Source organism: Dendronephthya gigantea, unplaced genomic scaffold (genome assembly GCF_004324835.1).
Source record: "Dendronephthya gigantea isolate DGI-Jeju-01 unplaced genomic scaffold, DenGig_1.0 000044F, whole genome shotgun sequence".
Taxonomy (NCBI): domain Eukaryota; kingdom Metazoa; phylum Cnidaria; class Anthozoa; order Malacalcyonacea; family Nephtheidae; genus Dendronephthya; species Dendronephthya gigantea.
The window spans coordinates 1,678,626-1,692,723 of record NW_021163054.1 but is presented as its reverse complement, the minus strand read 5'-3'; the positions used below and the strand labels follow the sequence as shown (position 1 = coordinate 1,692,723).

The 14,098-nt window shown below is 34.4% G+C and overlaps 1 protein-coding gene across 1 annotated transcript; it reads left to right on the top strand.

The window, feature by feature from the left end:
* The first annotated feature begins 4,910 nt into the window (after positions 1–4,910).
* On the top strand, positions 4,911–6,342 carry LOC114527403. Its single transcript, XM_028549031.1, has one exon. It carries the CDS (start codon positions 4,978–4,980, stop codon positions 6,271–6,273), a length of 1,296 nt encoding a protein of 431 aa, XP_028404832.1. The 5' UTR covers positions 4,911–4,977; the 3' UTR covers positions 6,274–6,342.
* Positions 6,343–14,098: the final 7,756 nt, after the last annotated feature.

Sequence of the window (14,098 nt, the reverse complement as noted above, 5' to 3'; positions counted from 1 at the left end):
GTATATATGTGTATATATAATTATATATATATATGTATACATATATATATGTATATATATGTATATATATATATATATGTATATATATATATATGTATATATATATATGTATATATATATATGTATATATATATATATATGTATGTATATATATATGTATTATATATATGTGTATATATATAATATTATATATATATATATATATATATATATATATACACATATATACACATATATACACATATATATATATATATATATATATACAGTCGCTGTCATTAACGTTGTCCAAATCAAGTATATCAATATACCTGTCATGTGACTTATTGTTATGCATCAACTCGCGTGTGCTTGCATGCGATGGCGCGCTTCGCGAATATTGCGAGTTTAGTCGGACAGTATTTGCCGGCAGCATATTCGAACGATCTACGGTGGCGAATGATATTTCACCGCGTCTTTTATCAACGCACCTATATAAGCAAATCGCATCACAGTTATTTGTCAGTTGCTTGTTTCCTCATCGACATCAATAGTCATAGGTTTGCATGCTTCATAATGTTGACGCAGTTCTAAAATGGGAACCTGTTTTTGACAATTGGCGCATTCTGTTAATGGAGTATTAGCACTGATTGATACTTCAGCCTTTGCCAGTGAATGTGAGCTTTTAATGGGATGGATATAAATCATTGTACTACCACTAACTACCTCTTTAAGGTATGGAACATTATAACCATCAGCAGGTATTGGAATGAGACAAACTGGCCTCGAATTACCACCACCTTCAGCCCGTATAAGTTCAAAGGCACCGTCCTGAGACTTTAATTTTGGATATTCCGTTTCCAGAACTGACTTTAATTTCATAAATGGGGCTTTCTTATCAGGAAAGACAATTCTCTTCTTTCCCAGTCCAGCATCTTTAAGCTTAGATAGGTCATTTAATGATGGTGTTACTTTTTGAGTGCTCTCAGCAAATAAGCAAAAATCATGGGTCCACAAGTTTCTAGGCTGAAAATATGCAGTGACTTTTTGTATCTTGCTAGGCCTTGGATTATTAAGTGGAATTCTCCTTCCACCACCAACCCCCCACCACCAAGGCTAGGAAATGAACGACTAAAGCAAGAAAAATGATACATTCAGGCATCACACAGAAAGGAAACAAAGAACTTTTGAAAAGAATGTATAATTTATGCAATTGATGACCAGCCCTTCCGAGTTCACTGCCCCTCCACCTATGGTGGCGCTCTTTTCTAAGGAAATTTCCTTAGATTATGGAAACCCTAGCATAACACAACAACTGCAAGGAATTGTTGATATCAATCATTTATATTGTTGACATTTATCAAACTATCATTCCACAGTTAATAGAATATATATACATGGTTTGGAGACTAAATAAAAGTACAATACAACTCATTAACTATGTTATTGTCCAGGTTTATGCAAAAAAATGGTTCCTTTCTCGTCATATGTCTACTATGTTTCAGCCAAATTTACCACTGGCATTATTAATCTTGCTAAGCTCCTCAACCTTGACTTGAAAAATATGTTAATCATAAGATTGCTATTTTTTTAGACATGTGATGAGAAAGGGACAATTTTTGCATAAATCTACCTCAACATAGTTAATGAGTTGTATTGTAGTTTTATGTGGTCTCTAAACTATGAATATTCTATTAACTGTGATCATTCATATCATTATGATCTTCATGAATAATTAATTTTGCAAACATATTCACATCTATTAATTGAATGATATCGATGTACAACACGAAATAAATTAAGATACATTTATAAACAAATATAATATATACCTGAAATCTCGCTGAACATTATCAAGAAATGTTGTAGCCGCACACTGTGGTGCTTGAGAGGTTGAAGCAGTAGTGGGAGCTGGTACTTCTGAGATTGAAGCAGTAGTAGTCGAGGAAGAAGCAGGACTATTGGGAACAGAGCTTTCAATCGCGTTTAATGCACTTTTTAAAACAGAAACAACATGCTGCACTTGTTGGTCCGCCATCTTAGCACATGGCGAATAATCGTGGGTATTTCTTCGCGGGAAAAAGGTCGCTGTCCACAGTTAGCGAAAGCTCCACCACGAAACCGTGATTTTTGAATTGTACGACGCCACGATATGAAACGCGCGACTCGACGAGATGAAACGCGACGATACGAAACGCGACGTGATGAAACGCGCAAAGCAACGAGATGAAAAGCGACAAGATGAAACGCGACTTGACGAGATGAAAGGGGACTCGAATACATGTATTACGAACTGAAATAAACGCCTTCATGTTCATGTCCCCTACCTAACTCCATAGTTAGACTCACATGTAGTTTCATGTTTCACTGTTAGCGTCCTTCTTTGAATTTATATTTTCTACCTGTTGAAGGCTATAGACTGATAGCCGAAAGCTTGTAATAAATTTTAATATTTCAACCAGAGAACGTTCTATATTTCAATTATGTTTAATCCTGGTTGCACATCTACGATTTTTTCTAACAGCAATGTTGTTAATTTCATTAATCCATATATGGAATTATGCGAATTATTAAACGACAATACCGTCGATGTAACATCAATTGATTTTATTTCGGATAATTGTGCGCGAAGAACACATAGGAAAAAAATGTCAACATCTGTTCACTTGGATAATAGAAATGTTGTTGTTGCTTCATTTGTGACCGCTTATGCTCAATTAGAACTATATAATGTATTAGAGAAATTAGGTGAAAACGTATTGCGTTATGATTCTGATTCTATTTTTTTTGTTGAAACTGAAAAAAAAAAATTATTCAAACTGGGAATTTTCTTGGCGACTTAACAGATGAAATGGAAAAGGATAACACGCCGGGTCAGCAAGTTCAAAAAATGTGTCATGGCGTTGAAGCCAAAAATTTTGTTGAACCGCGCGTGTTTGGGAGGAAGTCTGGTTACTAGGAAGTAACTACGAAAATATGCAGCGTTTGTGCGAAATTGATACGGAGTACGGAAATATTGGAGGGAAAATTGAAAAGTTCGTAATTTGCGCTTCAAATTGGTACCCAATATAACCATTTAAATTGTCCTTACGCCTTCATGCAATCCAAGACAAAGTAACCTATTTGCGTAATGTGAATTTATTATAAAAATAGCCGTATTTCGGCTCCATAAAACTTTTGCGTTTCTTGTATAAACAAGATATATGGGCGCTTGATAGAATGCCTGTTATTGAGGTAAGAATCGTATGTTTTTTGTTTTTCGTCTTTATCTTGCATTTAGCTGAAATATTAAATTTAATGTGTCAACTTTTTGACAAACCACCATGTTGAATATGAATATGTGAACTTTTATGTAGAAACTGCAGCACATGATATGCTGGCATGAATCAGTATAAATAAGATGTGTGTGTGCTTCTGGGATTCCTAATTGTCAATGTAAGAACCCTTATATATTATTTTTCGCGTTTTTCCTCCTCCGCAGATAAAGATATGTTGTTTAGTCGATAAATGATTCAACTTCCAGCCATATAATAAGCTATGTTGTTTATATTGGTAGCTTTAATATTAGTGGAAAATGCCGTAGAGAGAAACAACCGATTCCCAGTAGCTGAATTTATGAAAGCTAAGAAGGCACAGAACGCCTTGCTTGCAGCAGAGAAATCTGTCCTTAAAAAAGAAATCAGAGGAAAACAGCAGAAAGTACGAAGGTTGAAGTCAAAGGTAGACGCATTTTTATAATGTATATATAGCAGACAGACCCTTAACCTATGACCCCCATTGACATTGTTTACAATTTCGTGTTATTCATGTTTTGCATTTTAAGCGGGCATAACTTGCAGTTTAATTATTTATTTATTTTTAGCTAAGCAGAACATCGTCAAAATCTGAGGCTTTGCTGCAAGAGGTGAACAAACTGCCAAAAGAAGTCAATGTAAGTATGAATACTTTAGTTGCAATTAACCATGCAATTGAATATACATTCTGTACGATATCGGATTCCTATCGCAGGAGGCCAAATTCTGTAGGTATTAAACCTGACGAGCGAACCGGTATGATGTAAACGCAATCATAGATATAATGTAGTATAGTAAATTGTTTGGAAAAAGACCGTTATATTGACAATCTGTATATTGTCATCATGACGTTTCTTTTAAACAGCTAAGGTATCCTATTAGAACACCAACACCACCGAACAACCGACAAAATAATGCTGCGTCAAGGTCAACCTTCTCAAGGCGAAGAGAAGAGACATTCGTTGCTGCATTATCTATAAATGGTGGAACTTTGCTCAACAAACGACCAGCCTTCAATGGTCTTTTTGATACGCTCAGCAAGAAGTGTAAATTAGATGATCTTGGTAACTATGTATTGTCTAATGATAAGCTCACTTCCTATGTTATTGAGCAAAAGCAAAAGAAAGACAGGTTAGCATTTGAAGCTAGTGAGGAAAATAACTTAAGGAGCATAGCCACATATTATACTGCTGGGGTAATGGGTAAAAGGAAGTACCAAGCCGTACGATTATTCTCTACAATGAAGTTTGTAAATGCTAAAAGAACAGCAATTACTTTTATGTCTAAATGTCCCATTCCGAAACTCCTTACCTACAATAAGTTAGCTGCTAAGCTTAAAGAAATTAATATTGGGAAGGTGTATTCTGTGGAGATGTTTGATGATTATATAGAAGCTGGTGAAAAGGTGAATGGTTGTTTTAGGGATTTGGGAGAATATTTGCCCCGATTAGCTAGATTTTACCTAAGTACTGGGACCCGTGCTAAAGCTTTAAATTGGTTTGGTAAACCCGTGGGTACCTTTCTTGTTGCATGGGGAGGTGATGGGTGTCCATTTGGCAAAAATGGTAGTGCTTGTTCTTTTCTCATTAGTTTTCTTAATGCAGGCAAGCGAGTGGTCTCAAGTAGTGATTTTCTTGTGTTTGGGGCAGACTGTGAGGAAACATCATTAATTGTTAGAAAATACATACTTGCCACATGTAAGCAGATGGCAGACCTACAGGGGAAAATATTTGAAATCAATGGTCTGTCTGTCACATTTTCATTTGAGGAAATTCCCAATGATATGAAAATGCTGGCTATGCTTGGTGGAGAGTTAAATAATGCAGCAACATATTTCTCTACTTTTGGCAATGCAACTCTGGATAACTGTCGCGATGTAAAAGGAACTTTCGGAAAGGGACCTTCTTGTACCTGGAAGGCTTGGTCTTATCAGGACAGAATTAAGACTGCTGCTGCTGTGGAAAAATTTAAAGACTCTCTGAAGAAAAAGACTGTCTCTGATAAGACTAAGCGTTCGAAGGTGACAGATTTCATTGCCAAAAGGAAGAGTCGTCAAGAATATGCACCATTGATTGGTAAATTGATTGACAAAGCCCATGTAGAACCCCTTCACTTGAAGAATAATGCATGGCAGTATTTCTTTAAAGCAGTTCTGCGCGAATCAATTGGTAAATCAAACATAGAAACATGCAAGTCATTTTCAGATGTGCCAAGACATTCCTGCTTTGCGAAAGTTGTCTTTGCTCTGCAATATGAAGTTAAGGCAAACCGGGTGGCGAAGAAAGCAATAAAGTGGTATAATGAAACTCAAGCTCACCGAGCAGATTTCGCTTATCGCTTCACCGGCAAAGATTCCAGGCTTTTCTGTCATAACTTCATGCGGCTGATCAAAGCAATGAGTGATTCAAGTGATTCCCGAGCACAGCAGCAGAATGTCTTGGTACTTGCATACATTGGCCTAAGGTTGAGAGATGCTTGCTCTCTTTTTAATAGGTTTATTATTAATGAAACTAACATTAGTGATTTATCTAAAGCAGCATTGGAATACTTTCGTGCAAATTCTCTATTTGTACCAACACAAGTAACACCTACTATATGGACAATAGGTCATGTAGTACCAGTGCATACAAAGTACATGTATGATACATATTGTCAGGGTCTTCTTACTGTTTCTATGGAGGGACGGGAAGCTAAGCACATTGCTCTACAGCGACTAAGTGCCAACACAACCTATCAGAACCGCTGGAGTGAAATATTTAGGCATGAATATATAATGTTAGTTTGGCTCCCAGAGCATGGCCATGAACCATGCTCCAATACACCAGGCAAGGATAACTACATCCCTGAGAGAGCTGTTAATGACCCAAAATATTGTTATTGTGGATTAGAGAAGGTATCGTCTGATGATGAGAAGTGTACTTTCTGTGGCCATAATGTAACAGCTTTAATTGATAAAAGTGTACAAAAAGCTGAGATAGTAACTGAATTATTAATTAACTGACCAGTTGCAACATGAAATTCTGTTGCATATTTAAATGTGAAATATTTGGATACTTTAAAATCCAATTGGTCAGTTAGCTTATTAATTCACTTGCAAAAGAGTATATTAAAAACTGGTGCTTTATGATGTTTAACATTAAAGTATGTAACTAGAGTATGAAGCTTAATTTAGATGAGTTGGGCAAATGCATGTTCAAATGCTAACAATTCAAAGGAATCTCAGATATTTATACTGAACATGAATTTCGATTTGCTTGTTGTTCAAGTTTATGCAGTCTGAATACTTGTACAAATGGTAAAAATGTTTTTAACCTGTGCAGTGTCTGTGTACATTTCCATTACTGTGTGTACATATTATCTATTCATTGTCTTTCTTTTGCTATTGCTCAATAATATATTATACTATGTAATTAGAATAATCTCATTTTTAGTGCAAAGTTTCAAAGAAACTTTGCAGTATTGTGATGAGTAGGGAAATTCACATCAGTCATTCATACAGTCATAGTGTAAACTTTCCGGGGGGTAGTTTATTTTATGCTTTTAGTAACTTTTTGTACATGATCTGTAATTTAAAGTTTTTAAATCAGTTTAACTTGCTTTATTTATTAATGCACTATCCCTTTTGCTAATTTCACCAAAATATTGATGAATTTTGACCGTTACTGTAAATTTTGAAGCATTGTTTTTTCGTGGTTTGGGTTTTGTTTTAAAGAGATTTGCCCCCGGAACACCCAATTTTTTCTTATACGTCGCAACTGCGCATGGGCCGTCGAGCCTTGAATATTATTCACAATGTGAAGAAGCCAGGAGCGACGAGCACTGCTTCAAAACATTCGGGCGTAAAAATCGAGCAATTCTTTGAGAATCTACGAAATTTACCAACTTATGTTATGAATTACGAGCATTCAATTCAACACAAGTATAATTTGGAAGGTTTATTCCATAAATAGAGCTAAGAGGATAGAACGAAATGACGCTGTGTTGTTTATGTATTAATAATTTGATAGATCTCTTACACGAATATATATTATGTCAATAGCAAGTCGGTCCTGATATTCTGCATACAGTACATAAATGATACTATACAAAACCGACATTTTGTGCAGTAATTAGATCATTTTAGCGGTATACAGTATTGATTATAAGTATATTGTTTTGTATCGATTTACGCGTCGACGTTCCACATCATAGATATAATATGCAATGCGGTTTATTTACATTATTTACAACGCAACTATTTTTGCTGTTCTTATGAAATGACGAATAAATTGTTGCCATCATATAAATGTAGTGAATGTACACTTCGTCACAGTTGTTTACGAAGAAAAAGAGACTAAACTGAGAAAATCGTGCCCGGTTTACATGAGCAACTAAAATATATCCTAAGGTAGGCAACTTCAATCACAATATTGAATATTCACATGGACACATGCAAACAATCCGAAAATACTTCAATTTATCCCTAAAACTCAGCTAAAATAACAAGAGAAATGAAATCTACGATAATTTTACTATACACTGACTATTTTTAATAATGAAAATAAGTTATGGAAGCGAGAAAAATGCGAAAAGTTTTTGATATTTTATCATAGGCGGCCCAGAACTGATCTTGCTGACCTCGCGCGACGCTCATATGTTGTCTGAACAGTCATAATAAAAGACTGTTCAGACAACATGAGCGTCGCGCAAGGTCAGCGAGATCAGTTCTGGGCCGCCTATGATTTTATACTCATTTTTGAATGGGCCGATGCTGGACCCGCGCTGTTGACTTTTTGAGAACGTTTGAAAATGACGAGTTTGTAATTTCATTGCTGTTTTTGTTCTCGCTGTTGTGACAGCCAATCAGATAGCAAATTCGTCATTTTCAAACGTTCTCAAAAGTCAACAAACTTTTCGCATTTTCCTCGCTTCCATTAGTTCCATAATTTGTTTTAATTATTAAAATATAGTCAGTGTATAGTAAAATTATCGTAGATTTCATTTCTCTTGTTATTTTAGCTTAGTTTTAGGGATAAATTGACGTATTTTCGGACTGTTTGCATGTGTGCATGTGAATATTGTGATTGAAGTTGCCTACCTTAGGATTATTATACTATATAATAGCTACCTACATTGCCTTGTCAGACAAGCAAGTCGCCTGTTGTAAGTAACAAGATTTAAGTTATTAGCATGTAAATAAATGACATATGTGTGAATTTCATGAAAGTGTACATTTTTAAATCAAATAAAACCATTCGCCATTGCATGGGCTGCCTATGCTGCGACTAACGTAACTTCACTAACTTGAGTACTTTGAGTAATTTCCTTTTCATTAATGTTTAACCTAGTTCATTATATTTTACTGGCATAAATCAAAATGTTTGGGCATGGAAACTTTGCACTATCCTTGGATCCCTAGTTTAGTGATGAAATATCAAAAAGCTAGGAAAGGCCAAAGTTTCAAATAATACAAAGAGTTTTTCTAAAAATATTTTTTATTGAAAAGGGCACACTTACATAAATTTAAGATGTGTCATTATTTTAATATAACATTTGTAAATATTATTATGATAACGATTGTGTATATTCATATATATAATTATATAATTTTTAATTATGTTAAATGATTGAAATTATAAATATTAATAATTATCTTATTGCAAAGGTGTGATATTATTAAATATATTTGTTTGCAAGGCCAAAGCTACATGCAATAATTGGTGTATATTTATATACTCATGTTCACATGAGTACATATTTGGTATCTCAGTTGCTTCTGCTTTAGCGCAAGGGCTCTCATCTTTACTAGTGAAATCTGCTGGCATTAGACTGGGCAGAGACTAAAGTAGGGTAAATCAGGGTACAATTCCACCCAATTAATTAGGCACATGGGCCAGTTAACCCATTGTATCACATTGTGCCCTGATGCACCCTACCTTAGTATTTACTCTGTCTACAGAACTGCCAGATGATTTTACTTGTAAGGGGAGAGCACTGGAACTATATGAATTAACCATAACAAGTAAAATCATCTGACATTAGACAGAGTAAGTACTAAAACAGGGTGTATCATGGTGCAATGTCACTCAATGGCCTGAGAAATAGTATAGTGTTACCTTAAATTTCTGGGCTTTGCATATAAATGAATAAGGTATATACTGGTATTGTTGTAAGGCAGAATTTTGAAGAGATCATGAAAATGTTTATGCAAAATAGAGCTATTATAGCAACTCAAAACAGCTTGAATCACCTTGCACATTAAGACTGGATTTCTCTCAGGAGAAATGCAGCCTAAATCTCTTTTGGGTCAATTAAATAACTTCATTATTTTCTTTGTATGGATTCAACTAGACTTAACACTTTGAGTTTTTTGTGTGCAATGAGGATTTAAATGTAACAGCAATTATAATATAAACTAGCTGTGAAAGGCATATCCAAACTGGTTCCAACAGCCATAATAACATGATACAAAAACCTTCATTTTCTTTTCATCATATTTTAAAGCAAAAGGTTTCGTCTCTGTACATAACAGTTCTGCCTTACAACCATTCTGCCGCCCCTTAAATTCCTTTTTCCATCTTTGCTGAATATCTTGCCGAGAAAGCCCAGAAATTTTGGCAAAATCACGTACCATCCTCCTGGTATCTGTATATTTGACACAGCCAGCATCAACTAAAATACCAAACGAGGTAGAACCACCGCTTACGCCGCACCGAAAGGCATCAAATAAAGCCTTTGGCATATCGCGCGCAAATTCGATGACCCACGGCTTGTGAAGTTTTGGCTTATAAGCCATCCTTCGATTCACCAATTTTACCCAAACCGAAACTTCAGAAGCAAGCATCGGCCCAGTGCGAATATTGGTACCAGAAAGTACATCTAAATGGTTCTCTGGACCTTTGTTTAAGAGGCATCTTTTATAGATTAACTCAAGGGATGCCCGAGCTTCGCTTTGAAATTTTGCCACGTCAATTGTGCCATCACACCGATTAAACAATTCCAGTGATTCATTTAAAACATTGTTAAATGAACTGGTATTATTTTCGGTAGAAATAGCATCATCTTTCTCAAACGAAACGGCTTCAATAACCTCGTCAACAGTGAAGCGTTCTTTGCCCGACGCCATTTTCAAATTTGTTTACTTTTTGACGAACGACCGCAGAGCGATATAGCTTAGTAGCGCTGACGCTCATGACACATTTTTCGGAGTTGCTGACCCGGCGTGTAATTGTAGCGAAACTTGGATTACAAGTTCTTGTAGTACCGGACCAAGTGTTATTCGTATTTAACAAATGAATGTTCCTATTTTAATAAAAAGTCAAAAAAGAACAAAATGAAACACGATGAGATTACACATGCAAAAGGTTTTTCATTGAACAATGAAGCAAAAAAAATTTTGAATCAATAAAACAGTGTGTAGAAAATAAAGAACAAATTATCGATATTTATCGATATTTAACATCGACAAAATTATTGACACCTGATAAAATTGTCTTTCTTTATACCACCTTTCAACCGATTCACGATGAAATTCGAAAAGAAATTTATGAAAAACGAAATGAAAGCGATCTTCAAGATATAAAGTTTATTGATTGTGATAAAGGTAACCCAACAATCGATGATATAAAAAATGAATTTGGTGTAAGAACATTGTTAATCCTAGATGATCTAATGGTTCATGTTGGTTCGGCAACTGCATCATGCAGAGCATCAGAAAATCAAAGAAATTTGAATAATTTAGTTTGCCGCGATAGTCATCACCATGACATGTCATTGATATTTGTCTGCCAAGATATCGGGTATAAATACGTCCTTTTCAACATTAAAAAAGAGGAGTCATTATCATTGTGTGTTTATCAATCATACAGATGTAAAACCAATTTACCAAATGGCTAAAAGCAAAGGAATTGAAAAAAGAAGATTCTATGAAATATATAATGACATTAAAGATAAAAAGAATTCGTATTTGTTTTTTGATAGGAAACCTGACCATTATGCAAATGCACGATGTCGCACAAAAATAATGCCAAATGAAGACACAACATTGTATATAATTTAATTTTTTTCATCAATGAAATAAAAGTTTTACATTTCTGACTATTTTCTACTTTTTTTACATTTTTGTTCATATAATGATTTAATGTCAAAATTGTTTTTGGATATTTCAAATAATTTCAATTTATTTTCAAGTGTTTTTCTTACTTGTTCTTTTTTTTTTAATTTTACCCTTCACACCAAAAAATAATTCATTTTCCTCCAGAAATAACGATTCACTCAAAAGATATAATAAACTCCACATCCTGCATGTTACAGTAAACATGTTTTGAATAAATTTGTTATTAATGTGAATCAATTGTAAATTATTTTTTTTTTGCGAATGTATTCCAAAATTGTTGATATTTTTCTGCCTTTATTCCAAAACTGTCACAAAAACCATTTTGCCCACCTTTATTTTTACTTCAACCCAATGTTGACCTGGTTTATTAGCTGTATCTGTATTCCATATCCATGAACATTTTTTATTCAATTCACAACTAAATGGTAAAATATCAGCAGGATATGCTTTTTTAATTTTATCAATGTCATCGGTCATCAAATACTTGCTAACAAAACAGATTGCATTAAACTTCATTACTTCCCCATTAATGAAGAAAGTGGCATTGCCAACATTGGAGCCATCATTGCCAAGGGTCCAATACCCCCTTTCTGTTTTATATATATTTTTTCCTTTTCTTTCCCAATGATATTTTTTTCTGAAACCACCTTTTTGTGTTTTTGCAAAGAGTTTTTTTCGTCGTTTAATTCATAATTATTCTCTTGATCAGCATCATAATTATTCTCTTGATCAAAATTAAATTAAATTTCTGATTGGGGGTGGTTTGTCTTCATTTTCCACATTTTTCGTTTCTTCTTTTTGTTCATATTGCTTACTTTTGTTTTCTATTGCTTACGCAATAAAGCGATATTGGAATTTTTTTATGTATAATGGGGCGTTTAAACCTAACACCATCAATAACAACACCAAATGGATAATGAATACAATATCTTTTTTATTTTAAATATTCACATCGGTGATTTTTTGGTTGTGGCTTGAATTTTTTTTCTCGTTTTTTAAAAATGTATATAGTCTTCGAGGCTCCTGTTAATACGAAATGTGAATTTGATTTCGAAAATCTCCAATAAAATACAACACGCAAATTATTTGCAACATCTTGAGAAAAATGTAAATCAACCGAAGCATTTCCAGTTGTATTCAAGGGAAGAGTTTTTAAATGACTATTTTGACTTGGTGTTAAGTCAAACATCACAGAATATCCATTTTCATAATCCTTGTAAGGAAAAGGCATTTCGATTATCACTCAACAAATTGTATGCTCGTTTCGAATTCTTAAGTTTAGGATATACAACATTTCCATTTTCTTTAACAGAAACAAAATTTAAATTTCCCCATATAAAATTATTTGGGCTTCGTGCAAAATCAGCTTCAAAATCTCTTTGATCAATCAATAAAATAAACAAACGTAAAGGTGTTTTTCCATTAAAAATATTGGTTGCTTGATAATTTCGAATGCTGGCACTAATCGTTTGAACAACACGCTTTGATATTCCGAGGTGTAGTATTTACACTCTTCAGCTTTATCAACCATTGTGTTATTTTTTGCCGTTCGCATTTGTTTATTTGGTTTAAAAATTGGGAATTTTAATCCTAAACTAGTGTAGACGCCACATTGCCGCTGTCGCAGGCACCAGGCTCCCCACCATCAGCAGCAGCCAAAATAAGATTATTTGCAGCTCTTGTTAATTGAATTTCAATAAAAACTTGTAGGTAAATATCAATCACGATCATTGTCATTAAAAACGGGGCAAGCAAGAATATCCTCTGCATAAAATGACGCTCTTGGTCTTGTTGCAAAATAATGTCTTCGTTCAGCACAATAATTTCCAAGGTCATCACCAAGGTTGTGAATATGAACGTTTCCGAAATTAAAGGGTATATGTTTTCCACTTGAATCCTTTATCCTAAAATGCAAGGAATTAATTTTTTTTTTAATTTCCGCAACAATGACGGGGACAATCATTGCACACAAGATGGAATCAATCGCAATAAATAAATAATGAACACTGTTATTAATGTCGGGTAAAAAAGAACCTCAATAAATTCAGTTGAAGAAGAATTTTATGATTCACCAAAACTAATTTTTTTAAAAGCGATATTTTTTGGTTTTTTTCAAAATCCTAACAAATACTTCAAAGAATCTGACAAAAAGAAATTTAATTCAACCTAATTAGAGCTAAAACACGTAATATTGAATGGTAATCTGTATGACTAAAACTCTTTTTGTATTGTCAATTTTTTAAAGAAATATGTATTCAATTATGCAAGAATATGGATAGTACCACGGACGATATAATTAGTATACCGCTTCTCGAAAAACGACGAAGGTTTCTTTCGTTCGCCAAATGCATCATTTGCCAGGTTGATAAACCAGACGTTCTAAGAAAACCTAAGGCATCGTCTATCGACGTTTTCGTAGGATCCCTGCAACTTAGGAAAGATGAAGTGTATAACAGGCTGGGCGAAGAAATTTCAAATTTGTGCAACCGTGAAGTGGTATGGCATTCATCATGCTACTCTTCTTATACCAGTGAGCACAACATCCAGCATGCTACAGGTGCAGGCAAAGTAGGTATCCAAGACACCAGCAATATCAGTAATATAACGGCTCATATCGGTTTATGGTCTTCATCTAATGTCTCCATCGATTGGTCCAAGTGCTTCATTTGTCGCAATCGAACGTACGAGAAATGCCGAGAGATGAACAATGTCTCTACATTTGAGGCATGTG